Source organism: Crinia signifera, chromosome 9 (assembly GCF_055691185.1).
Source record: "Crinia signifera chromosome 9, ASM5569118v1, whole genome shotgun sequence".
Classification (NCBI taxonomy): domain Eukaryota; kingdom Metazoa; phylum Chordata; class Amphibia; order Anura; family Myobatrachidae; genus Crinia; species Crinia signifera.
Window position 1 is genome coordinate 169,213,675 of NC_139225.1, and position 27,555 is coordinate 169,241,229.

Below are 27,555 nucleotides of genomic sequence, written 5' to 3' on the forward strand. Positions count from 1 at the left end.
TATTCCTGGGATGTTGTCCAATGGTGCAGAGGGGATACAAATCTACCCTCTGCACACAGTGGAACCTCCTTGTGGAAAGGGAGACAGGGATGAGGTAATGCCTGTAAGGGGTAGCGACATGCACAATACGTGGACACGATTGGAACGTCGTTCAATCATCTCAAATTTCCCTGATCCCAGCAAAAATCTGGCAAAGTGTCAGAAATTTGTAAGGGAGCTGGGAAATTCAGATGAGCCCACCAATAAGGATTGGCGATACATGTTGAGAGCTTGCCTCCCTTCACACATAGATATCCCAAAATTTATTCGGGATAGTGGTGTGGAGGGCGATAAGATTTTAACTGAACAGGGCAACCAGGAAAATATACGCCTAATATATATAGAATTGGGTGTATATTTCCCTGCGACGGTTGAAAATATCCTGACGATTCACTATCAAACAAAAAGATGGTGAATCTGCCAGCGAATATCTCAACGCTTTGCAGGCATTGCCAAAACACACTAGTATCCCTGACCCCAAGGACAACATACACATTAGGGGAGTGATTGTCTCTGTGCTGATACAAGGTCTTGAGGATAAATTGAGAACCCACATAGAAACCATTTTCCCCAACTGCAGAGAAATGACCATAGACACATTAAGAAAATCTGCTGTTGATCTAGACAAACAAGTTATGAGAAAAATGCAAACAAACGGTGTGCTGAAACTGATGGTAGCTAGTAATCACGCTTTCAGTAAGGCCCCAACCAAAAACATGCAACACACACGGCCAGACACGGTAGGATGGAAACAAACAGTATGTTTCAACTGTGGTAAAGAAGGGCACCTAACCAGAAATTGCAGGGTGGGAAACCATTGGAAACAAAACACATACATAATTGACTGGGAGACACACCGGGAGGAGACAGGTAGGTCTCAACACATAGCCATAGCCCCATCTATTAGCCAACGCCGCCCTAAGCGTGACACATATAGGCAAACAGGGAGTAGAACATACACATACCCCACAACCAGGTAACATGACACAATATCTGAAGGAGGAGCCTTAGATATGGGTAAGCGTAAGGGTTTAAAAACTAAAGTTTTTTTGGTACTCTTTACCTAGAAGGGCGCCCATCGCGGCCATTGAATGCACTAAAAAAAAAATCGGGTGCGATGCGACCGACGCGATGCCCGCGATTTCCCATAGGGAACAATGTTAAATGTCTCAATTGACCCGATTTTCCTGTTCAATGCCTCAATTGACCCGATTTTTCCATAGGAAACAATGTTAAATGGCCAACAGAGGCCAAATAGGCACCGTGAAGTGTGAAATGGCCCCCACACTTGTTAACGCCACCCCACGATCAACGTGAACCCGAAGTGTGGCGAGCGCAGCGAGCCCGCGAGGGGCGGAGGTATGCGTCCTACGACCTTTTCATACCCCCACTATCCACGTCGGCGTGGAGTTGAGAATAGAATAGTGTGGCGAGCGCAGCGAGCCACCGAGCCCGAAGCGTGGCGAGGGGACGCGGATACCGGTGAAGCCCGCGAAGGGACGCGTTTACCTGTGAAGGTATCCGCGTCCGCTCGCCACGCTTCGGGCTTGGTGGCTCGCTGCGCTCGCCACACTATTCTATTCTCAACTCCACGCCGACGTGGATAGTGGGGGTATGAAAAGGTCGTAGGACGCGTACCACCACCGCTCGCCACGCTTCGGGTTCACGTTGATCGTGGGGTGGCGTTAACAATTGTGGGGGCCATTTCACACTTCACGGTGGCTATTTGGCCTCTGTGGGCCAATTAACATTGTTTCCTATGGAGAAATCGGGTCAATTGAGGCATTGAACAGGAAAATCGGGTCAATTGAGACATTTAACATTGTTCCCTATGGGAAATCGCGGGCATCGCGTCGGTCGCATCGCACCCGATTTTTTAGTGCATTCAATGCCCGCGATGGCCGCTAGGTAAAGAGTACCGTTTTTTTTTTGTTTAAACCTGCTAACAACATTCCCTCTTGATCTAGGTTGTGCCAAACAAATGGCAGTTACAACTGGGGTAACAGGAAAAGTGCAGCATTACCCATTGGTAAAACAAATAGAGATCATAAATGGGCCCTTGCATACCAAATATTCTGTCTTATTGACTGCAGCGTCTGCGATTTACCTTCTAATTACAGAACTGGCTGGAACAATAAGTTATGTCTGCTCCTGGACTCCGGAAGATTCATAACTTAGAGACCACAGGACCAGTAGGCACGAACAAGATGCTAAATTGTTAGATATACCTCCATGACTAATGCTGCACTGTACGGTTATAGATTTTAACCCATCTAAGGTAGCTAAAAAACTACAGCATGAATACCGAGTACCCTTTGAACTAAAGATGGGCGGGACACAGGATTAATGGCAATGATAGCTTCAATAGAAACCCAGTTAAAAACAGACAGCATAGCGCCCCAAAGTACAGCATCACCATTTGAAACCTGAGGTTGAGCTGGAAAAGTACCCAGTGATATAACAAGGTTCCCAAAAGAGAACCTTTTAGTTAATACCCCTAGACACGGCCCATAGTCACACCCCCATTGGGTAAGAGAAAGGAGGGAGGGCTTACAGACCAGAACAGGATTTGAAAAGGGTGAAAATTAAATAGTTAAGAGCCAATTCCCCCATAGTGCCAAATCCTGTTGTCATCCAAATAAAAGAGAAATTTCTGTTGCAATAAATGAACACATTGCTGTCATTAATTTTTTTTCTTTTTAATCCTTCCTTTTTCCCCCTCCTCTTCTGTTCCAGATACTTTATAACCACAAAGCCTCTCCCCCGAGTCTTGCAGGATTGCACGCTGTCCTTACAGCCCACAAATGGCTTGATACCGATACAATGGGTCAATGATTTATTGTTATGTCCTTTCTCATCCATAACACCAGTAGATGGCGATAGACAACTTCTGGTGTATTCCCCTGAGGCAGGACATAAGGTATCGCAGGACAGATTGCAGTTGTGTCTGAGTGTGTGTGGGGGGGGGGGGGGGGAAGAATCTGGGACACTGGAGTAATCTTAACCCTACAAATGATAAAATAAGAGTTCAAAAATCTGTTGCACACCCAGCAGAACCCAGTAACCTTAAACATTGCTTCTTACGTTACCCAGGGCAACCACAGCCACCATCTTGTAAAAAGCAGTCCAAGAAGTGCACATAGCATTCCCATTCAACAGAGAATGAAAAGGGTTGTAAAATGCATTTACATATGAATAGGTGCAATCACAAAACCCATGTCCTCACAGACAATTGTGGATAGTAAAGAATAATAAACAGGCCTGACCACAGCCCCTGCACTGGGTATGACTGACACAGGAGACCATGTGATTTGGAACAGGGCATCTGCTGAGTGTGCAACAGATATAGTGACTTAAGAAACCTGGTGATGCCAGCCTGACCAATGTCGTACTGCAGTGTACAATTAAACCCAGTTACTCGAGCACTTCCTACTTGTCTACACAGTGTAGTTGCCATAGCACTACCGGTAAACAAGACTGAGGATGTGGTGTTGGGGTGTATTTTAGCTAGTTATGCTCCTCATATAGTCTGGACACTCCCAAAATTCTGCCTAAACATGAGAAAAATATTCACCAGCCAAGTTCACTAAATGGGAACTTGCATTGATGAATTTTATAAATGTTACCAGTAACATGGGTAATATTGTAAACCCAGCAACACTCTTACCAGGTGTGCCTTTCAAGGCACAAAGGGTGGGGGTTGATGCTGAGGTTGCTGGAATGGTAGAAGTTAGTGGGAGCCTAGACGAATATGATTGCATGACATGTTTGAATCAGACCTTTGCAGCATGTCCCCAAAGGGTGGTAACAACCCATTGGAAGAGGTAATTCATTTTTTTTCCCTCTTTCTTTTCACTGATGGCAGCTGCCACAGAAAACACTGAAATGCGAAAATTGTACACTGGCTATACCGTGATAGATGGAGAAGGTATAGTAGAGGCTGGACCCCTTGGACCGTCTCACTCAGCAACAGCAGCCTCATTAGTAGTGCTGCGGGCTGAGGGAAAGGCAGCCAATATTTATGCCGACTCTAAGTACGTTTGTTGGGGTAATGCAGAAGATCTTGGGCCCTATGGTGCCTCAGAGATGTTTGTTTCAGTAGCTGGCACTCCAGTGGCGCAAGCGTTGTAAGTTCAAAATTCCTTACAGCCGCACAGCTGCCGGACAGAGTGGCTGTAATCAAGTGTAAAGCCCACACCTTCGATAAGGACTCCAGTGTCACTTGGTAATGGCCATGCTGGCGAGGCGGCTGGGTGAGCCACGCGCTCTGCGGATAATGGTTTTGCTCTCCTGTAAATGTCAATATAGTCACATAAAATGCAAGATTTGTGTCCCCTGCAGGAGAAAGCAATCTGGAATCCGATGGGATGTGGACAGGAATAGAAAGATGGACAAGGAAAACCAGTGACTCAGAGAGCATGCCAAACTGTCAGGGCAGAGATAGCCTATGGCCTGACTTGCCTTGGCAGGGTAGGTAGGTGGAAATGGGTCAAAACTTACTGGTGTGCCCACAGACAGGTAAGACGACAAGGTCATGCCTTACTTTTCTGGGGAAAGATACTGGAAAAACTGTTCCCACAGAGCCATCTCCACATCCCTCCTCCAGCAGGATCCTCTGCAGGTAATACAAATTGACTTTGTACAGTCCACTCTAGAAGCATTTAGTTACTCCTTTCCTATGTGTTGATGTTTTATGTATAGATATGGTAGCCCAGAAGCACCCCACAGAGTATGCAAGTGTATATGAAACGTTTAAGTCATGTATAAACTCCTGGGGACTGATGGTACACCCCACTCTCTCTGCTGACCCCAAATAACCGCTAAGGTGGAGAGAAGAAGGGTACTATCAAGAACAAACTGGGTAAAGTTATAGCTGAAAGAGAATTGCTATGGCCAGGGGCACTGTCCATTGTGCTGCATAGTAGTAGAATCATTCTCAGAACTCCACCTCATTTGTCCCCATCGAAACATTGCTTGGCTGGCAGCCACCCGTTATGATAACCCCACAAGAAGATCCTAGACTCAACTACGAACTGACCCTGGTTTCAAATATAACACCAATGATGTATCCACTCCTGGAAAAATGCAGCCAAAAGGACTTTGTTGACACCTGTTGTGAACTGTCATAACCATGAACCAGGAGATTTTGTTGTTTCCCATGATTTGCCATATACAGGTTGCTTGATAAACCATTGAAGAGAACCACCCCAAGTTTTGTTGACCAGCACTACCTCAATAACAAAGTCGCAGAGAGAGAGATTCGGGTACGTTCGTCCTACTGCCAAAAAAACAGAAACCCAGAAGGTCCTTACACTAAGAGCGAAAGAAAGAAATCGCTAGAGGCATCATTTCGTGAGGACTGGAGAGCAGCTAAGGTCAAGCAACCTGTACAAGCTACAAAAAGGACTGTGACAAACCCCACTGGTAATAGGTTGGAAGGATCATTAACAAGTTTTTCATTTTTTTTCTCCTTCATTATTATGGGTCCTATTTTTGCTTCCCCCCCACACTATCCGTTCTTGTCCCCAAAGTCAAGGATACTGCTTTCGCACTGCTGCCAGGTATTGGGCAGATGATACAGAGTTCTGAGAGTGTGTTACCCGACCCAGTTTAGGTCAAGATAGAATCTCTAAGCTTGATACGTTGCCCAGGACCGGAGGTTGGTAAGGAGGTTTGATAGCGATAATACCAGCATACTCAAAGCATACCAGAACGTGAGACAAAAAAGAACCCAAGGGTCTGGTGTGTGTGTGTGACCCTAGAACCACAACAAATGCCTACCAAAGGATGCCATATCTGTAAAATGTATATAGTGTAACCTCCCTTGTTTTTATTTTTATCCCAAAACTGTATATTATCCTTTGTCACCCTGAGTAAATTGTTAGATAAATGTGGCCCCTCGTTTATCCGTAATCCAGGATTGGCCAAGAGCAGATGGTTTACTCCCCTTTTATGTTCGATTCATAGATCCCAAATTGTTCTGTTAGGATTATGAATTTCTGTGTTTTTAGGAAAAATGTTGTACTGTGACAGTTTTGTATTTACTGTTAAAGGGTGGACTGTTAAAGTCGAGTTACACATACGCCATTTTAGGATAGTATGGCCGCCATTTTGGTTCGCAGAGTTGCACAAATAAAGTATAATACCCGAGTCTGTGTAACAAAGTGGATCATAAGTGCAGCCATACTAATACACATAAATTCATAATATCACACTAACACAAAATAAAATATAGTTAATTAAAGTTAATTGTACGCTACACATAGTTTAATTAGAAATACACGATTGTTTCTGTACATGTTTGGTATCTTTATGTTCTGTGTCCCGTGCGCAGCATTCCAGTCGCAGCCAAATATTCGCAAGTCCTATGGTTTGATAATTACGGACAAAATACTTTTTATATGTACTTTTGCCATGTGTCCTGTGTAAGACAAAGGAATCAAGTTGTAACCAGTTCTTGTTGCTGATTTACGACCCTGACGAAGATGCTAACAAACAAAGGACACCAAAGTACCCTCCCCCCTGCACCAATCCAAACCAGGTGCAATACCTTGCCCCAATCACTCAAGAATGGACATTTGAACCCTTGACCAATCGTAAGGGCCTTTGAACCCCCTTCTTGGACCCTATAAAATAGCTATCCCTGAACTGGCTCGGTCACTTTGGAACTGCATCTCTCCCTACTTCTTGACCAGGCTAAGTTCAGTTTGAACATAGCGAGCTCCGACCGGACTGCGCTGCGATATTCTCTTTACGGTAACATTTGTATTCCTGTTTGTTCAATGTGGCTGATTATATTAAGTATCTGTTTCTGTTCCCTTGTTAGTTTAAAGTATACTTATTATTGTTAGTTTAACTGTATCAAGTGTAACACTATGTTCTTACTTTCTGTAATCCCCTTTTGTCCGCTAGGGACTAAATACACTATTTGGAGAATCTATCTCCTCACTTTGTTATATCTTTGTCTCGTCTATTATTCGCATCTAGCGATAAGGTATATTACGGACATTGTCCATAAAAGGTATTCGCAGTTTAAGTACTAAGTACTGCGAAGGGATTTCTTATTATTGGAACTGATCCAGCGTGTACAATACACGGAAAAGGTCCGCTACGCTGCGCTACACTTTGTTCGCACGTAGCTAGAGATAAAGGGTACGCAAGTTACGGAAAGAGTACGTAAACTGCGCATTTCACTTATTGTTCTTCTGGTTATATTAATATCGATTTTAACAGAGGATTCTGGAGCTGTGGGCGGCACTTGCAAATTCTAGAAGCTTGCACACAAACCGTCCTGGACATAGTCCTGGGGGGATAGGCCAGCAATACAGGATGTGCAAAACAGCAATGTTGGGGCCCCTGTCTTATTGGATTTATACTTAGAAGACATTACCAGGCTCTGTATACACTGAAAAAGTGAAATAGACAGACAGCCTATATGGTACAGCTAACATAGTATACTTTGGACAGGCAGTGATAGTGTTAAAGCAGTACACAGTATCCAGCAGCATTGCAATGAAAAATGGCAATAGGCTCCGTAAGCAGCTATGGCTGACTGGAGCACAAACTCTGTAACCCGACTCCTTGGAGGGGAGGTACAGGGAGGACGGTCTCTGGCTGTGAAGGAGTGGATAACTGGGTGGCTGATAAGCTCTCTGTGTCCGTCCACATGTACTGCCAGGTAGGAAGTATCAGTGTCGGAAACCTGTCTGGGCATGCCTTCCTACTGTCTCTGGGGGAGGGGCTGTGTGGGGAGAGCCCACTGCCCCTGCTAACAAATGGCCCGCCAGGGAAGATGACCTCATGCAGTGCCGGTAAAATAGCGGGTACCCGGCGAGCGCTGGACGGTCTTCCTGCTGCCCGCACACCTGAATCCCTGGTGGTCCAGCAGGAGCAGGTTGCGGACCAACTGTCCGCTTGATTGCGCAGCCTGGCAGTGCCCTACACCGAGCTGCCACAGCTGCTACAACCCCATCGTGTGTGCGGGAGGGCATTACCTTCATTCGGTGTCCCTGTGCCTGGCTGCAGTTGTAGTGTCCCGAGTTCCCAGGGCTAGCTGCGGTCACACATCGGTGCGTGGTGCTGTAGCCACCGGGCCCAGATGATGGAGCAGCAGCACTGGAGTTTAACAGACCCCCTGTGCTGCTGCTCTGTCACTAACTCCAGTCAGTGTAAAAATAAGAATTAAAATAAAAGTAAAAAATGAAGAAGTAAGGCTGCTTATTGCAGCCCCTCTCTAAGGTCCATGTTGGCTCCTTCCAGCACCAAATAAACGGAGCTTCCTTGACCTAGAGGCGGGGTACAGGAGAGAGGCAGGAAAAAGTTTAACCTTTTGGGTGAAGAAATGCTCTCTCTCCCAATCCACTAACCAGCGTTAGCCCTGTGGCCCCTGACATGTCCCAAAAAATAAAATAATAATATTAGGTACAGTTATTAAGTAATCTGATTATTGATATAGCAAAATGATCACCTGATTAGTTGTAATTTCAGCACACCCAACCTTAATATGGAGCTCAGCCTGTCAGGGACACACATGTAGGGATGAGAAGGACTTGCGCTACAGATGTTATCACATCAGAGGATTCTTGGGCATAAATAAGTGAGTGTTTAGCAATGAGATCACATTTATTTTACGACTATGTAATGTCCAGAAAAGCTTCCCTCACTTGGTACTGCAGAGGACGTGAACATTGGATAGGGTAAGACATTTCCTCATGTTACTGACTTCACTACACCTCTGATCAGCTTGTGAGCCCCAGGGCAGGCACTCACATATAAGGGGTGTCTGTGGGCACCTGGGGGGGGGGGGGGGGGGGGGGTGATAGGGTCATTATACATATGAAGTGATACCTATATACAGCTTAGTGTTCTGCAGATACAGCCGCTGTGATCCAGCCCATGGACAGGTGGCCATCCCCCGGCTTGTAACCTGTAAAATAAAAAATTGTTTATATATACAGCCTCAATTATCAGAAAATTGGAGATCTATTGCAGGGTTGCCGACCCTCCCGGAATTTGCGGGAGTCTCCCTAAAATCGGATCCCCCCTCCCGGCCCCCGGAAGGGTGGGCAACCCTCCCGGAATCAGGGGGAACCCCACTAAAATGCCGCAATCCGCGGGACTCAGAGGAGGGGCGGAGCTAAAATGGCACAATCGTGTCATTTTAGCCCCGTCCCCTCCATGGAGATCAGTTATTTTGGATATTTGCCGTAATGGGGGTGGGGCTTAATAAAGTCACCGTTAAGCCCCGCCCCCAAACTGGTAATGAAAGATTCCTCCGGGCTTCTCCCGGAGAGGATTTTTTGCAAGTCGGCAACCCTGATCTATTGTATAGCACTACACTGATACACTTTTACCAATCCCTGGTACAAAACTGTGGCAGGGCATGCTGGGACTTGTAGTTACACAACAGCTGGAAAGCTGCAGGATGGCCAGGCATGTTGTATAGAATAAAACAAGACTGACATCATCACTTTGTTACTAAAACATAACAGTAATGTCTAGTATAAATAAATGTATAGCCTCAGGTCACAGATACACAACATTTAGTCACAACAGAAATATAATAAGTACCAATGTACTGTTCAGATTAGTAATGTGGGAAAATCAGGATATCTCCTAAGACAAAGGCAAGACAGTTTGTGGAGGTGATGAGAAGCTGGCAGTTGTTTTCTATGGTGTGCTGCAGAGGGTGAAGATGGCCATACATCTACAGACTTATGATCAGATATAGCTGTATGGAACTAAAACCCTGGTAATGTCTGAATGACCGTCCAAAATGACAGTTTTCCAGCATTTCGAAGCAAATAGTCAACTGTCATTTGCTCTCATCCATTACCAGGTTTTTTTTTCCAACCAGCCAGATCGGACAATAAATCTGTAGATGCATGGCCAGCTTTAGTCCATGCAGGACAGGACTGACCCAACTACTGCAGATCATATTCTCAGATTACGCTATAACGGATAAAAGAAGGCAGCCCCAGAAGTGGCGCTGTGTCCTTCAGTTTATACATGAATGTGCAATTCTTCCTTTGGTTAAATGCTGATAATAGACATTATAGAATGGGCCAGAAGGGTCGGGCCAGGGCTGCCAAGAGGTACTCTGTGTCTGGGTGCCAGCTGATTACAGCTGGGACAAGGCATAAATCGAGAGAGAGCAGTTAAAAGCTGCAGTCATTTGGAATCTGGCGCATGAATGTCGGTGGCTATGTGCGGTCTCCACAGATGCCTGACAAATCTGGCATCAAATCCACACCTGCTACTGCATATGATGGCACATCAGGGGCAGGTGAGAGACTGCTGATGGTGGTGGCGGCACATTAGGGGTAGGTGAGAGACTGCTGATGGTGGTGGCACATCAGGGGCAGGTGAGAGACTGCCGATGGTGGTGGCACATTAGGGGTAGGTGAGAGACTGCTGATGGTGGTGGCGGCACATTAGGGGTAGGTGAGAGACTGCTGATGGTGGTGGCACATCAGGGGCAGGTGAGAGACTGCTGATGGTGGTGGCGGCACATTAGGGGTAGGTGAGAGACTGCTGATGGTGGTGGCACATCAGGGGCAGGTGAGAGACTGCCGATGGTGGTGGCACATTAGGGGTAGGTGAGAGACTGCTGATGGTGGTGGCGGCACATTAGGGGTAGGTGAGAGACTGCTGATGGTGGTGGCACATCAGGGGCAGGTGAGAGACTGCTGATGGTGGTGGCGGCACATTAGGGGTAGGTGAGAGACTGCTGATGGTGGTGGCACATCAGGGGCAGGTGAGAGACTGCCGATGGTGGTGGCACATTAGGGGTAGGTGAGAGACTGCTGATGGTGGTGGCGGCACATTAGGGGTAGGTGAGAGACTGCTGATGGTGGTGGCACATCAGGGGCAGGTGAGAGACTGCCGATGGTGGTGGCACATTAGGGGTAGGTGAGAGACTGCTGATGGTGGTGGCGGCACATTAGGGGCAGGTGAGAGACTGCTGATGGTGGTGGTACATCAGGGGCAGGTGAGAGACTGCCGATGGTGGTGGCACATCAGGGGCAGGAGAGAGACTGCTGATGGTGGTGGCACATCAGGGGCAGGTGAGAGACTGCCGATGGTGGTGGCACATTAGGGGTAGGTGAGAGACTGCTGATGGTGGTGGTGGCACATTAGGGGTAGGTGAGAGACTGCTGATGGTGGTGGCGGCACATTAGGGGCAGGTGAGAGACTGCTGATGGTGGTGGCACATTAGGGGCAGGTGAGAGACTGCTGATGGTGGTGGCGGCACATTAGGGGCAGGTGCGAGACTGCTGATGGTGGTGGCAGGATGCGGTCAAAATCCCGGTGGTTGCTATGCTGATGGTCGAAATACCGACCGCCGCAATGCCGGCACTTTCTCCCTCTATGGGTGTCCGCGACACCCATAGAGGGAGAATAAAATAGTGTGCCGAGCGTAGCGAGGCACTGGGCCCGCTGCGTGGCGAGCTCAGCGAGCCCGCAAGGGGGGGGTGATCCATGGCGGAGCAGGTGAGAGACTGCTGGTTGTGGTAGTGGTGGCACATATGGGGCAGGTGAGAGACTGCTGGTGGTGGTGGCACATTAGTGGCAGGTGAGAGACTGCTGGTGGTGGCACATTAGGGACAGGTGAGAGACTGCTGGTGGTGGTAGTGGTGGCACATATGGGGCAGGTGAGAGACTGCTGGTGGTGGTGGCACATTAGGGGCAGGTGAGAGACTGCTGGTGGTGGCACATTAGGGACAGGTGAGAGACTGCTGGTGGTGGTAGTGGTGGCACATTAGGGGCAGGTGAGAGACTGCTGGTAATGGGGGTGGCACATTAGGGGCAGGTGAGAGACTGCTGCTTGTGGTGGTGGCAGCACATTAGGGGCAGGTGAGAGACTAGTGGTGGAACATTAGGGGCAGGTGAGACTGCTGGTGGTGGTGGTGGCACATTAGGGGCAGGTGAGAGACTGGTGGTGGTGGTGGCACATTAGGGGCAGGTGAGAGACTGGTGGTGGTGGCACATATGGGGCAGGTGAGAGACTGGTGGTGGTGGCACATTAGGGGCAGGTGAGAGACTGGTGGTGGTGGCACATTAGGGGCAGGTGAGACTGCTGATGGTGGTGGTGGCACATTAGAGGCAGGTGAGACTGCTGATGGTGGTGGTGGCACATCAGGGGAAGGTGAGAGACTGCTGATGGTGGTGGCACATCAGGGGAAGTTGAGAGACCGCTGATGGTGGTGGTACATCAGGGGCAGGTGAGAGACTGCTGATGGTGGTGGTACATCAGGGGCAGGTGAGAGACTGCTGATGGTGGTGGTACATCAGGGGCAGGTGAGAGACTGCTGATGGTGGTGGCACATCAGGGGCAGGTGAGAGACTGCTGATGGTGGTGGCACATCAGGGGCAGGTGAGAGACTGCTGATGGTGGTGGCACATCAGGGGCAGGTGAGAGACTGCTGATGGTGGTGGCACATCAGGGGCAGGTGAGAGACTGCCGATGGTGGTGGCACATCAGGGGCAGGTGAGAGACTGCTGATGGTGGTGGCACATCAGGGGCAGGTGAGAGACTGGTGGTGGTGGCACATTAGGGGCAGGTGAGAGACTGTTGGTGGTGGCACATCAGGGGAAGTTGAGAGACTGTTGATGGTGGTGGTACATCAGGGGAATGTGAGGAAGGGGGAATATGTATGGAAAGGAGGGGGTGAGAACTGTATAGAAGGGAGGGGGTGAGGACATGTATGGGGGGGGGGGGGCATGTTTTTGGAAGTGAGGGGGTGAGGACATATGTATGGAAGAGAGGGGTGGGTGAGGAGAGTGGGGGGGGGGAGGGGGGTGCAAGGATATGTGTACATGGCTGGCACACCGCTCAGAACACACCCTAGCAAGCATCCGGATGATAGGTCTACACAGTTTAGTATTTGGTAGAGTATTTCATCCATTTGTTTTGTACTTTTTCATGCTTTAGCAGCCACATGGAGTCCAGCTGGGAACGGCAATGTGTGCAGATCCTGATTTGGCACCAGGCCTGAAATTAAACGTGGCGAGCAAGGGTACGCGGTACACTACACGTGCTAGCACAGGGCCTGAATAAAGGTTCCAGCTTGCTGGTGGTTACATACTCATTGCCAGGGGGGGGCACATTCTCGCTGCCAGGGGGGTGGTTACATTTCTTTATAGCAGCCTTAAACGAATCGCTTAAAAACAAATAAAAACAGTATTAAAGCAATTTTGACCTTGATATACATGTCTTGAAATGTGCCTTTTTTAAATCAGGTTTAAATGAAGACAGATATAATCTCAAATCCGTCAAGCTTATTGTGATATTTATTCATTATGTACGCATAAGAGAATGCTCTTTCAACAAGTTCTGTGTTTGTAAAAGGCAATAAATATTGTATTGCTTTATCACTTTACCCCACACACACACACACACACACACACACACACACACACACACACGGGGACCAGCGAAAGAAAGGAGCCTTGTACTAACTACCCCCCTTTGCTGTGCCCAGCTCCTCCATTTACCCTAGCTGCAAAGATGGTTGGCGGGTGTGGCGGCTGACCACAGAGGTAGCGTGAGTTTACAGCTCTCCGCTCCTCCATGTATAGTGGCTGCGGGGACAGTTGGTGTGTGTCTCCCAGGATGGTCGCGGGGTGCGGTGGAGATAGCACGAAGAAAAAAGTCGGGACGGATGTCTCCTCCGCGGTACGTTTTTTCCTCCCACCGCAGCTGCATGACCCAGCATCCTCCCAGCGCAACACTGAGGGGGGCACTGAGGAAAGCCTGCAGCCGCCATTACCTGAATTAGTTACAAGTACCACCGCTGTTCTAGATGATGGCGGACATTTTCGGGAATCCGTTTTTGCAGATTCCAAGCTGTCCAACATTGACCCCAAAAAGTGAAAACTCATGTCGACATTTTCCTTGACAACTTTTTACTTGTGTTGACTTTGTGCAAATCATACTTTTGGTGTCGACCTAGAAACTGTCTATCCTATGATACAAAATACATCTTGCTGGGCATGTGGTAGATGCGCCATTAATCTTGCCCTTATATGAGACTGGCGGCACCTCATTATGTCACATACTGTCGGCTCTGCATCGGTCACACACTGGCAGCACCTCATTATGTCACATACTGTCGGCACCTCATTATGTCACATACTGTCGGCTCTGCATCGGTCACACACTGGCGGCACCTCATTATGTCACATACTGTCGGCTCTGCATCGGTCACACACTGGCGGCACCTCATTATGTCACATACTGTCGGCTCTGCATCGGTCACACACTGGCGGCACCTCATTATTTCACATACTGTCGGCTCTGCATCGGACACACACTGGCGGCACCTCATTATGTCACATACTGTCGGCTCTACATCGGTCACACACTGGCGGCACCTCATTATGTCACATACTGTCGGCTCTACATCGGTCACACACTGGCGGCACCTCATTATGTCACATACTGTCGGCTCTGCATCGGTCACACACTGGCGGCACCTCATTATGTCACATACTGTCGGCTCTGCATCGGTCACACACTGGCGGCACCTCATTATGTCACATACTGTCGGCTCTGCATCGGTCACACACTGGCGGCACCTCATTATGTCACATACTGTCGGCTCTGCATCGGTCACACACTGGCGGCACCTCATTATGTCACATACTGTCGGCTCTGCATCGGTCACACACTGGCGGCACCTCATTATGTCACATACTGTCGGCACCTCATTATGTCACATACTGTTGGCTCTGCATCGGTCACACACTGGCGGCACCTCATTATGTCACATACTGTCGGCTCTGCATCGGTCACACACTGGCGGCACCTCATTATGTCACATACTGTCGGCTCTGCATCGGTCACACACTGGCGGCACCTCATTATGTCACATACTGTCGGCTCTGCATCGGTCACACACTGGCGGCACCTCATTATGTCACATACTGTCGGCTCTGCATCGGTCACACACTGGCGGCACCTCATTATGTCACATACTGTCGGCTCTGCATCGGTCACACACTGGCGGCACCTCATTATGTCACATACTGTCGGCTCTGCATCGGTCACACACTGGCGGCACCTCATTATGTCACATACTGTCGGCACCTCATTATGTCACATACTGTCGGCTCTACATCGGTCACACACTGGCGGCACCTCATTATGTCACATACTGTCGGCTCTGCATCGGTCACACACTGGCGGCACCTCATTATGTCACATACTGTCGGCTCTGCATCGGTCACACACTGGCGGCACCTCATTATGTCACATACTGTCGGCTCTGCATCGGTCACACACTGGCGGCACCTCATTATGTCACATACTGTCGGCTCTGCATCGGTCACACACTGGCGGCACCTCATTATGTCACATACTGTCGGCTCTGCATCGGTCACACACTGGCGGCACCTCATTATGTCACATACTGTCGGCTCTGCATCGGTCTCACACTGGCGGCACCTCATTATGTCACATACTGTCGGCTCTGCATCGGTCACACACTGGCGGCACCTCATTATGTCACATACTGTCGGCTCTACATCGGTCACACACTGGCGGCACCTCATTATGTCACATACTGTCGGCTCTACATCGGTCACACACTGGCGGCACCTCATTATGTCACATACTGTCGGCTCTGCATCGGTCACACACTGGCGGCACCTCATTATGTCACATACTGTCGGCTCTGCATCGGTCACACACTGGCGGCACCTCATTATGTCACATACTGTCGGCACCTCATTATGTCACATACTGTCGGCTCTGCATCGGTCACACACTGGCGGCACCTCATTATGTCACATACTGTCGGCTCTGCATCGGTCACACACTGGCGGCACCTCATTATGTCACATACTGTCGGCTCTGCATCGGTCACACACTGGCGGCACCTCATTATGTCACATACTGTCGGCTCTGCATCGGTCACACACTGGCGGCACCTCATTATGTCACATACTGTCGGCTCTGCATCGGTCACACACTGGCGGCACCTCATTATGTCACATACTGTCGGCTCTGCATCGGTCACACACTGGCGGCACCTCATTATGTCACATACTGTCGGCTCTGCATCGGTCACACACTGGCGGCACCTCATTATGTCACATACTGTCGGCTCTGCATCGGTCACACACTGGCGGCACCTCATTATGTCACATACTGTCGGCTCTGCATCGGTCACACACTGGCGGCACCTCATTATGTCACATACTGTCGGCTCTGCATCGGTCACACACTGGCGGCACCTCATTATGTCACATACTGTCGGCTCTGCATCGGTCACACACTGGCGGCACCTCATTATGTCACATACTGTCGGCTCTGCATCGGTCACACACTGGCGGCACCTCATTATGTCACATACTGTCGGCTCTGCATCGGTCACACACTGGCGGCACCTCATTATGTCACATACTGTCGGCTCTGCATCGGTCACACACTGGCGGCACCTCATTATGGGCCTTATTTTGGTTCATTCTTTCTGACAAAATCCTTCTTAGATGGACAAAACCATGTGCACTGCAGGGGGGCAGATGTAACATGTGCAGAGAGAATTAGATTTGGGTGAGTAATTTTGTTTCTGTGCAGGGAAAATACTGACTGCTTTATTTTTACACTGCAATATAGATCTCACTTTGAAGTAAAACCCCACCCAAATCTAATTCTCTCTGCACAAGTTACATCTGCCCCACCTGCAGTGCACATGGTTTTGCCCATCTAAGAAGGATTTTGTCAGAAAGAATGAACCAAAATAAGGCCCTATGTCACATACTGTCGGCTCTGCATCGGTCACACACTGGCGGCACCTCATTATGTCACATACTGTCGGCTCTAAATCGGTCACACACTGGCGGCACCTCATGTCACATACTGTCGGCTCTACATCGGTCACACACTGGCGGCACTGCTTAGGGGACCAGTTGTACTAACGTTTCTAAAGAGATAAAGTAGAAAGTAATAAATGCTTCTAGCTATTATTTTTCCAACCCAGCCATACATAGGGGGGGGGTTTGTAAGGTAGTGTCTAGAGATCCCAGGGCCGGCGCCACCACTAGGCATTTGCCTGGGGCACCACTACTAGGCATTTGCCTGGGGCGCCGGCCAATGGAGGGCGGCCACTTGGAGCAGCCCCCCCCCCCCCCGGATCCGGTGAGCGGCTCCTTCTCTCTCCCCAGCCCACACCCCACGTGGAGCGACTAAAACGCTGCATCTCAAACACCCCCCGGGAGCGAGACGCTGCTCTCTCTCTTCCTCCGTGGAGCGACGTATCTCCCGCCGCCGCCCGCAACCCCCGTGGAGTGAGACGCTGCTCCAGCTCTTTCTCTCATCCCAACCGCATCTCTGGCAAACCCCCCTCCCCCCCCGCCTGGGCCGCTCCGGTCAATCACAGTTTGATTTGTTTGGCAGCAGAGTAGAAACGTGAGTTTTTTATACGGTTACATTTATTAACAGTTATTATTAACAGTTTCTAATATAGAGCACACATATTCCGCAGCACTTTACAGAGAATATTTGAACATTCACATCAGTCCCTGCCCCAGTGGAGCTTACAATCTATATTCCCTACCATATATACACGCACACACAGACATTCTAGGGTTAATTTTGTTTGGAGCCAATTAGCCTACCAGTATATTTTTGGATTGTGGGAGGAAACCCACGCAATTACGGGGAGAATATACAAACTCTGCACAGTTAGAGCCATGGTGGGAATTGCACCCATGACCTCAGCGCTGTGAGGCAGTGATGCTAACCATTACACCATCCATACTGCTTCATATATATAAGCAGTATGCAAAGCTACTCTGTCAGTCACTTCATTGGTTACCTGTATTCTACCGTATTCAATACAAAATTCTTTTACTTACACACAAAGCCATAAACCAAACTACACCAACATACATATCTTCTCTTATCTCAAAATATCATCCAACACGACCTCTACGCTCCTCCCAAGATCTGCGTCTCTCATCCACACTCATTACTCGCTCCCATTCCCGACTGCAGGACTTTCTTCGGGCTGCACCCACTCTGTGGAATGCCCTCCCAAGCACAATAAGACTCTCCTCCAGTCTCCAAACCTATAAGCGTTCCCTAAAAACTCATCTCTTCAGGCAAGCTTATCAAATTCCAGAACCAGTCATAGAACCTTGCGTTCTGGTGGAATCGATGCAATAAAGAATACAGTATCTATCCTTATGTATCAATGCCTATTTCCCTATAGATTGTAAGCTTGCGAGCAGGGCCCTCCTACATTTTGACTGTCTGTAAATACCCTGTTTTGTTGTATCGCTGTCTGCTATTGTAAAGCGCAACGGAATATGCTGCGCTATATAAGAAACTGTTAATAAATAAATAAATATAACACATGGTGGGGATAGAACCCATGATCTCAGTGCTGTGAGGCAATAATGTAACCATTACATCGTTCATACTGCTCCGTATATATAACACATGGTGGGGATAGAACCTATGACCTCATCGCTGTGAGGCAGAAATGCTAACCTTACACCATCCGTACTGCACCGTATATATAACACATGGTGGGGATAGAATCCATGACCTCAGTGCTGTGAGGCAGTAATGCTAACCATACCCCTATTTATACTGTATCCTTCTACACACCCTGTACGTTACCTTGTAATTTTTTTTTTTTTTTGCTATGTACGGCGCTGCGGACACTTTGTGGCGCCTTATAAATAAACGTACTACTACTACTACACCGTCCGTACTGCCCCGTATATATAACACATGGTGGGAATAGAACCCATGACCTCAGTGCTGTGAGGCAGTAATGCTAACCATAACACCATTCGTACTGCCCCGTATATATAACACATGGTGGGAATAGAACCCATGACCTCAGCACTGTGAGGCAGTAATGTAACCATTACACCGTCCGTACTGCCCCGTATATATAACACATGGTGGGGATAGAACCCATGACCTCAGTGCTGTGAGGCAGTAATGCTATAACCATTACACCATCCGTACTGCCCGTATATATATATATATATATATATATATATATATAACACATGGTGGGAATAGAACCCATGACCTCAGTGCTGTGAGGCAGTAATATAACCATTACACCATCCATACTGCTCCGTATATATAACACATGGTGGGGATAGAACCCATGATCTCAGTGCTGTGAGGCAGTAATGTAACCATTACACCGTCCGTACTGCCCCGTATATATAACACATGGTGGGGATAGAACCCATGATCTCAGTGCTGTGAGGCAGTAATGCTCACCATTACACCATCCGTACTGCTCGTACATGCAGAATGGATGCTATGGGTATGGGGACTATTTAGCAAGTGGACATATTGGTATTGCATACCCTCCAACTGTACCTATTACAGCAGAACACATTTTGAAAGGGAATGTAACCACGCCCACTTTACCCATGCCCACGCCCCCTTCTCGCATGTGTACCTATTTCTGCCCTTCAGATGTTGGAGGGTATGCTAGATCCCCCGACCCTTCAGGTTTGACAATTTTCCCATCATGCCCTGGTTCCATGTATACCTGGAGGGGGAATATAAATCTGTGGCGAGCGTACAATGCAGCTTAAAAACAAAACAAAATAACCAACACCTACGTGACTTACAGATAAAATAAAAAACGTTGTGAGGGCATGTAACAACTTCCGCCCTCACTGAACATCACATCCTGTAATCAAAACTGAAGAGGATCTAACCTCTACCAATGGGCGCTACTTGTCAGCTACTGTATTTCTTTCCAATTTATCACTTTTCAAGGCGCAGAACATCTATGCCAGGGTCACGGCCTCTGTAACCAGTTTCTAGGCGTCCACACCCTGATATCCCGCTCACCTGACATCGTGAGCTCCATGACCTCGCACAAGCCAGTATCGGCCTCACTCCGAGCATTATGTCACTGACTGCTGCAGAGCTTCCTGTCTGACGCCGTCGCGCCCCTGGAAACCATGGAAACGAGACAGCATTAGCTAGTGAACTAATGTTGCACAAGATGACGCCATGTTATTGTAGCCGCTTATCTCTACCGTAAAGCTCTGCGGCTACGTAAAAATGGCGGCCCTCAACCAATCTCCTTAGATATTACTTCCGGGGTAGCAAAATCGGTCTTCACACACGCGGTGCAAGCATGGACGTGATGCCGGAGGATGTCCGGCAATTCCTACTGCTCCATCCAAACCTGCAGCTCATCCCGGGAAACAAGGTAACCGCATATGTCAGATAGGGTATTGGTTGTCTGGCCGCATATTATATAATACGAGTTACAACCCGACAGGAGAAGAAGGTCAACCCCCGCCCTCCATGTGCGGCATATTGGGTCTGAGACATGACAGATGGGATGATCCTTCCCGCAACACACCATGGGGCTGAGCCCTGACAGATGGGGTTACATATTCCCCCCATGGGGCTGAGCACTGGCCGAGGAGGGGATGATATAATTCCACAACTTCTGGGGGTGATTCAACCAGCTGGAATAAAGTGTATGATGCAGCCCAACATCACTATTTGAAGACCTTTTATCAGTGGCGTAACTAATTTACTCTACATATTGCAGTAATAAGATGTGACAGGGGAATAACAGAAATAGAGGTAGGAGGGCCCTGCTCGCAGGCTTACACTATAGGGAAATAGGAGTGTGATACATGAGGATAAGTGCTACATATTGCAGTAATAAGATGTGACTGGGGAATAACAGACATAGAGGTAGGAGGGTCCTGCTCGCAGGCTTACACTATATAGGGAAATACTGTAGGAGTGTGATACATGAGGATAAGTGCTACATATTGCAGTAATAAGATGTGACTCTGGAATAACAGACATAGAGGTAGGAGGGCCCTGCTCGCAGGCTTACACTATATAGGGAAATAGGAGTGTGATACATGAGGATAATGCTACATATTGCAGTAATAAGATGTGACTTGGGAATAACAGACATAGAGGTAGGAGGGCCCTGCTCGCAGGCTTACACTATATAGGGAAATAGGAGTGTGATACATGAGGATAAGTGCTACATATTGCAGTAATAAGATGTGACTGGGGAATAACAGACATAGAGGTAGGAGGGTCCTGCTTGCACTCTATAGGGAAGTAGATGTGCGATGATAATGGCTACAGGTGTGTCCTCATTCATCCTTGCTGTAATTCGGCGTTTGTACACTGGCCTTATGCCATTGTAATGAATGGGGGCGTGCTCATGAGCCCTTCTCCGAATACCTTCAAGGGGATGCTGCAGTGATGCAAACAAGCATGGCATGCACATGTTGGCATCTTCCCATTTGCTAGAGCTTGTGACATCATGGGTTACTGACAGACTTGATGCAGTAGTGGTGGGAGTCACAGGGGAGACTTTCGTCTGTCCATAGCTCACAATGAGCATTCCTACTATAATACAGGGTTGCCGACCCTCCCGGAATTTCCGAGAGTCTCCCGAAAATCGGGTACCCCCTCCCGGCCCCCGGAAGGGTGGGCAACCCTCCCGGATTCAGGGGGGACCCCCAGATCGCGGCATTAAAATGCCGCAATCCTCGGGTCTCAGAGGAGGGGGCGGAGCTAAAACGGCACAATCGCGTCATTTTAGCCCCGCCCCCTCCATGGAGATCCCTGAATTCGCTGCTTTTAACAGTATGGGGGCGGGGCTTAGTGATGTCACTCGTAAGCCCCGCCCCCTGAGCGGCTGCTGAAACTCTCCTCTCCGGGCTTCTCCCGGAGAGGAGAATGTTAAAGTCGGCAACCCTGCTATAATATCTGCATTATAACTCGGAGGAATACATTGGGAGGTTCACATGTACCCAAAATCTCTTGGTTGTAGCTGTCTGAATGTGTGTATACACCGGCTGACACAGCAGTCGCCGGTATAAATTCCTGACCGATGCCAGCAATGCAGCATTGCCCTCGTACCAAGATAGTAAAATTAGACACTGCTGCACCATCTATTTCTACTTTCGATGTCTCTGGGCCATGCATCGGGATGGACAACTCATGTCTGTCTAGTGATTGTCCATCACGCTCCCATCAACCCAACGCTTGCATCTTACTTTTGTTAGCGCTAATCTAGAAGCTGTCGACAATATAACGCACCCAAATCTAAAGGCCTCCCATACACTATGCAACTTGGCCCTGATGTCACCCAATTCCAGCAAAGCGGGCCTAGAAATTTTAAGTCAGCCCAAATCACAATGTATGTCATTGGATCGTATCTAACGAGCGGCCCCGTGGGCATCAGGTCAGAGTCGTAGGTGTAATATTCTGTATAATTTAATAAACAGTATATGATTGTTGCAGATGCAAACTACGTCTATTAGCGCAATATACCTCGGTTGTGGTTATGCACACAATAATACCTTTTACAAAACAGTATACAACTGTATATACTATTGTATTGTGTCCTTAGGCACAAATCCTATTTAATCAACAAAGAGAAGATAGGAAATATAGATAATTACAATCCGACAATTTATAACAGTTACTTATACCAATCTAGATAGAGATACTTACAGTCTCTAGCGTTTCAGCAGATGGATATAACTTAGGTGGGAATTACAACCAACAAATTTACCAACAGCTGTCCCCTTTGACCCCTCCTGTCGCTGTGCCTGCGTCCGGACTGGGAGTCCAGCCATGCTGCCACAGCTCAGTCAGAGGAAAAGGCAGGACAGAGGCTGCAGTACTCCCGGCCGCCTGCAGGGGCCGCATGGACACAGGCAGCAGCAAGGAGTGTGCAGTATAGCCCTAAGTGTCTTCAGAAAGACGCCATGTTACTGAAGCCTGCTAATAGGAATGGCGGCTCTAACTTTGCAGCCTAAGGGGATAAAAGACTCCTGAGGGTAACAAGCCGGCGCCAGTGCTTCGCTTGTCACTTCGTAGGGAAGTTCAGCGTCCTGTGCTTTTTGACACCACCTCTGCACCTCCAGCACCTTGCTGTGGCGCAACCTGCTTCAAGCCACCTGTGCACCTCCAGCGCCTTGCTGTGGCGCAACCTGCTTCAAGCCACCTGTGCACCTCCAGCGCCTTGCTGTGGTGCAACCTGCTTCAAGCCACCTGTGCACCTCCAGTGCCTTGCTGTGGTGCCACCTGCGCACCTCCAGCGTCCTGCTGTGGTGCCACCTGCACACCTCCAGTGTCCTGCTGTGGCGCAACCTGCTTCAAGCCACCTGTGCACCTCCAGCGCCTTGCTTTGGTGCAACCCGCATTAGCTACCTGTGCACCTCCAGCGCCTTGTTGTGGTGCAACCTGCTTCAAGCCACCTGTGCACCTCCAGTGCCTTGCTGTGGTGCAACCTGCTTCAAGCCACCTGTGCACCTCCAGTGCCTTGCTGTGGTGCAACCTGCTTCAAGCCACCTGTGCACCTCCAGCGCCTTGCTTTGGTGCAACCCGCATTAGCTACCTGTGCACCTCCAGCGCCTTGCTGTGGTGCAACCTGCTTCAAGCCACCTGTGCACCTCCAGCGCCTTGCTTTAATGCAACCCGCTTCAGCTACCTGTGCACCTCCAGCGCCCTGCTCTGGTGCACCCTGCTTCAGCCACCTGCGCACCTCCAGTGTCCTGCTGTGGTGCAACCTGCTTCAAGCCACCTGTGCACCTCCAGTGTCCTGCTGTGGTGCAACCTGCTTCAGCCACTCGTCCCGGACTCCTTCCAAGTCCTCGCATGAGAAAGACCTACATAGTCTTGCTGTGGTGCAACCTTCCGGGTCTCAGCCGATCCTGATCCACGACCGGACCCACAGAAACCTCGGGTACTGACATAGTGTATCAGATTGTAAGGTGCGTGTGCTAGAGCATTTTCACCACAAGATGGCAGTAATCTATGTATAATACTGCTGGAATGTCTAATCCATATTGTGAAAAGAAAAGATAGGTTCAAATTAACCTCTTATAGATATCGGGATCGGCGGGATCCCGGGATTTGGCCCCAAAAATGCCGGGATTTCTGGATTAGACTGCACCCGCTCAGACACTGCCCAGCTTCTCCCGGTACTTGGCAGAGCAGCACGGCAGTTTGAACCCGCCCTTGCGCCAGCCAGCCAGCAGCATGAACCACCCATCCCCCCCCCCCACCAAGCAACCCGGCTCCTGGCTCCCGGCAGTATGAAGCTGACCACCCACCCACCCGGCAACCCAGCTGCACCTGCAAATGTAAGTAAATGCGGGGCAGCCGGGGCGATTTTTTTATTAGGAAAGCCAATCCCGGGATTGAGAAAATGCCCCGGGATTGGCTTCTCTAATACTAACCAATTGTTAGGGTAGGTAATTGTTCATAAAAAAACAAAGATAATTGATTGCCTCGTTGATGCCCCCCTGATTTATGGTGTTCAATTGAAAAATCCATTTGCTTTCCAAACGAAGCAGTTGCCTGTCTGTAACCCCCCCTTAGGGAGGGGGGGACATGATCAATCCTACAATAGCGCAAGTTGGTCATGCTATGTTGCGCCTGTGCAAAGTGGCGGGCAGCTGCTTGACCCTGACCCAAGAGCTGCTCTGATGGCCGTCCTACGCTGGGCCATACACTCCTTGCCCTCATAGTGTAACTCACATGGGCAAGACAGCAGGTAAACCACAAATTTTGAGCTGCAGGTAAGTGGATATTTTATCTTATATGGTTTGTACGGATGCATAAACTGGTCTACTGTCACCATATAATTACACGTTGCACAACCTGTGCATTTATAGCAACCTGATTTCTTTTAAGAAAGTGCTCTGTGCTTCTTTTAAACCCACTGTTCACAAAGGTGATGGCGGTCATGGCAGCGGCTCTCAGACTCAAAGGAATTGTGATTATCCTGTATTTGGTTGATTTCTTGTTCAAAGCGGAGTCAGCGGAGAAGTTGCAAAAACATCTATCGGTTGCAACTCAATTCTTGCAAGACCATGGGTGGATATTATATCTACCGAAATCCCATCTGTGTGCCAACCAGAGACTACAGTTTTTGGGAGTAATTCTGGACACACACCTACATAGTGTTTTCCTCCTGGAGACAAAGGCCAGAGATATTCGTCTGTTAGTTTTGGCCATTCTTCAGTCGCCCAGTCCTTCGGTTTGGCAGTGTCTGAAACTACTGGGCAAGATAGTAGCAAGTTTCGAGACCCTCCTGTATGCAGGGTTCCACTTGAGGCCTTTCCAATGTAACATACTTTCCAGTTGGTCCATGAAACGGGAAACCGTTCTTCTGTCTCAAGGGACGAGGGACTCATTACTGTGGTGGACGGATCTGGAATCCCTACAATTGGGCCGCTCCCTTCAGTCTTGGGATATGTTGGTGGTCACAACCGATGCTAGTCTCAGAGACTGGGGAGCAGTGACCCTGAATCTAAGCATACAAGGTCTGTGGTCCAGTTCGGAGTCATCCTTACCGATCAATATACTGGAGCTTTACGCGGTCTGGAAGACACTTCTGCAGGCGGAGGAGTTTTTGAAGGGGTCTCCCATTCAAATTCAGTCGGACAGGGGTGGCATATCTCAACCACCAGGGGGGCACTCGCAGCAGGATGGCGATGCAAGAAGTCTCTCAGATTTTTCGCTGGGCGGAAGCAAATATTCTGGCTGTATTCATTCCGGGGATTCGGAATGTAGAAGCGGATTTTCTCAGCAGAGCAGAACTGCTGGAGGGAGAATGGGCGTTACATCCGGAGGTGTTCCAGGACATTGTTTCCCTTTGGGGGCTCCCAGAGGTGGATTTGGCGTCAAGACTAGTCAGGTGTCCCAGTTCTGTTCAAGAACCAGGGATCCGACAGCATGGGCAGTGGATACCATGACTTTGGTGTTTCAGCCCCGCATATGTCTTCCCACCATTTCCCATGATTGCTCCGGTCCTCAAGAGAGTGAGGACACAAGGGTCGAAGGTCATTCTAATAGCTCTGGGTTGGCCCAGGAGGTCATTGTATTCCGACATACTGAGCTTGTCGACAGCATTGTGGCGTCTTCCTCTTCGACCAGACCTTCTCAAGCAAGGTCCCTTTCTTCATCAGGACCTAGCTCTTCTCAATTTGATGGCCTGGCTTTTGAAACCTCCCTCTTAAAGAAGAAAGTTTTCTCAGAGGCAGTTATCCGAACTATGATTAGTGCACGGAAACCTGTTTCAGCTGCAAATTATTATAGAGTGTGGAAGACGTACATTAGGTGGTGTGAGAGACAGAAAGTTCAGACCTCTAGATTTAAGGTTTTTAGACTCCTGGAATTTCTCCAGGATGGATTTTGGACTGGGTTAAGCTTACAATCCTTGAAAGTGCAGCTGTCAGCTTTGTCCATCTTCTTTCAAAAGAAAGTGGCTTTGTTGCCAGAGGTTCAGACATTCCTCCAGGGGGTTACCCATCTTAAACCTCCGTATAGACAACCAGTGGCGCCTTGGAATCTGTCACTGGTGTTGTCATTACTGCAGAAACCACCGTTTGAACTGTTAAGGTCAGCTGACCTTAAGTTTCTGTCGGCTATTGCTTCGGCTAGACATGTGTCTGAATTAGGGGCCTTGTCTTGTCTTGTAAGTCTCCCTTTTCTGGTGTTTCATGAAGATAGGGCTGTTTAGCGAACCGCCCCCAAATTTTTGCCGAAAGTGGTGTCAAATTTTCATTTGAACCAGGAGATTGGGCTCCCGGTGTTTTGTCCTCCAGAGGAGGTTAGAAATGGGGACAAACTGAAGAAATTGGATGTGGTTTGCACGCTATGTGTTTATGTGGACAGAGTGAAGGAGTTTCATAAAACTGACTTGTTACTAGTATTCTGACGTACATAAGAGAGGGTGGCCAGCTCCTAAGCAGATCATTGCTAGGTGGTTAAGGTCGGTTATTGCCTTTGCCTATACTAAAGTTGGCAGACCAGTTCCCTCCAGGATTAATGCTCATACCACCAGGTCGGTTGCTTCCTCTTGGGCTGTGCGTCATTTTGCTACAGCGGAGCAGGTATGCGGGGCTGCCACTTGTTCCTCTGTTCACACTTTCACCAAATTCTACAGGTTCCATGAGTTCATGGTGAAGACCCTTCATTTGAGCGAGCAGTTCTATGTGCTGCGGACATGAGCGTACCCTCCCAAAGGACTGGCTCTTGAACGTCCCATGGTTGAGCTGTGTCACCAGGATGGATGAAAGAGAAAAGGGGATTTTTGTAAGAACTTAACATTCAAATCCCTTTCTCTGAATCCATCCTGGTGACACAGCGATCCCTCCCTTACGCTCAGTAAGTTATACTGTTTCATGTGTTGTCATGTTATATGGTTATTATTTGATCGTGCATATTAATATGTTCATGCGTTCTACGGAGTAATGTATCCTAGTGTGCTCTGGAAGTTGTACTGAGGAATGCCGGGATGCAGAAGGGAGGAGCCTGCCTCTCTCCAAGACTTAACATAGGTGCCTTGCTCCTGTGGTCCCTCCTACATCCCATGGTTGATTTGTGTCACCAGGATGGATTCAGAGAAAGGGATTCGAATGGTAAATTCTTACAAAAATCCCCTTTTTAAATTGAACACCATAAATCTTGGGCCTCAATGAGGCAATCAATTTCTCATTGTTTTTATGAACCATTCC

The 27,555-nt window shown here is 48.7% G+C and overlaps 2 protein-coding genes across 5 annotated transcripts in view; one reads left to right on the forward strand and one right to left on the reverse strand.

Moving 5' to 3' along the window:
- Positions 1-27,555, reverse strand: part of SURF1 (SURF1 cytochrome c oxidase assembly factor) — a 155,608-nt gene that overhangs the window by 113,139 nt on the left and 14,914 nt on the right. The window contains exons 1-2 of one of the 3 annotated variants that reach the window (XM_083160438.1): positions 19,479-19,517; positions 8,887-8,965 (exon numbers count right to left, since the gene is read on the reverse strand). In XM_083160438.1, coding sequence (XP_083016564.1) covers positions 8,887-8,950 — 64 coding nt within the window. In that variant the 5' untranslated portion in view covers positions 8,951-8,965; positions 19,479-19,517. Of the gene's footprint in view, positions 1-8,886; positions 8,966-19,478; positions 19,518-19,879; positions 20,045-27,555 lie in introns of those variants that run through there. The other 2 variants (XM_083160435.1, XM_083160436.1) reach the window with 2 other exon arrangements.
- Positions 19,759-27,555, forward strand: part of SURF2 (surfeit 2) — a 52,148-nt gene continuing 44,351 nt past the window's right edge. Inside the window, exon 1 of one of the 2 annotated variants that reach the window (XM_083160440.1) lies at positions 19,759-20,246. In XM_083160440.1, coding sequence (XP_083016566.1) covers positions 20,172-20,246 — 75 coding nt within the window. In that variant the 5' untranslated portion in view covers positions 19,759-20,171. The remainder of the gene's footprint in view (positions 20,247-27,555) is intronic. The other variant, XM_083160439.1, reaches the window with a different exon arrangement.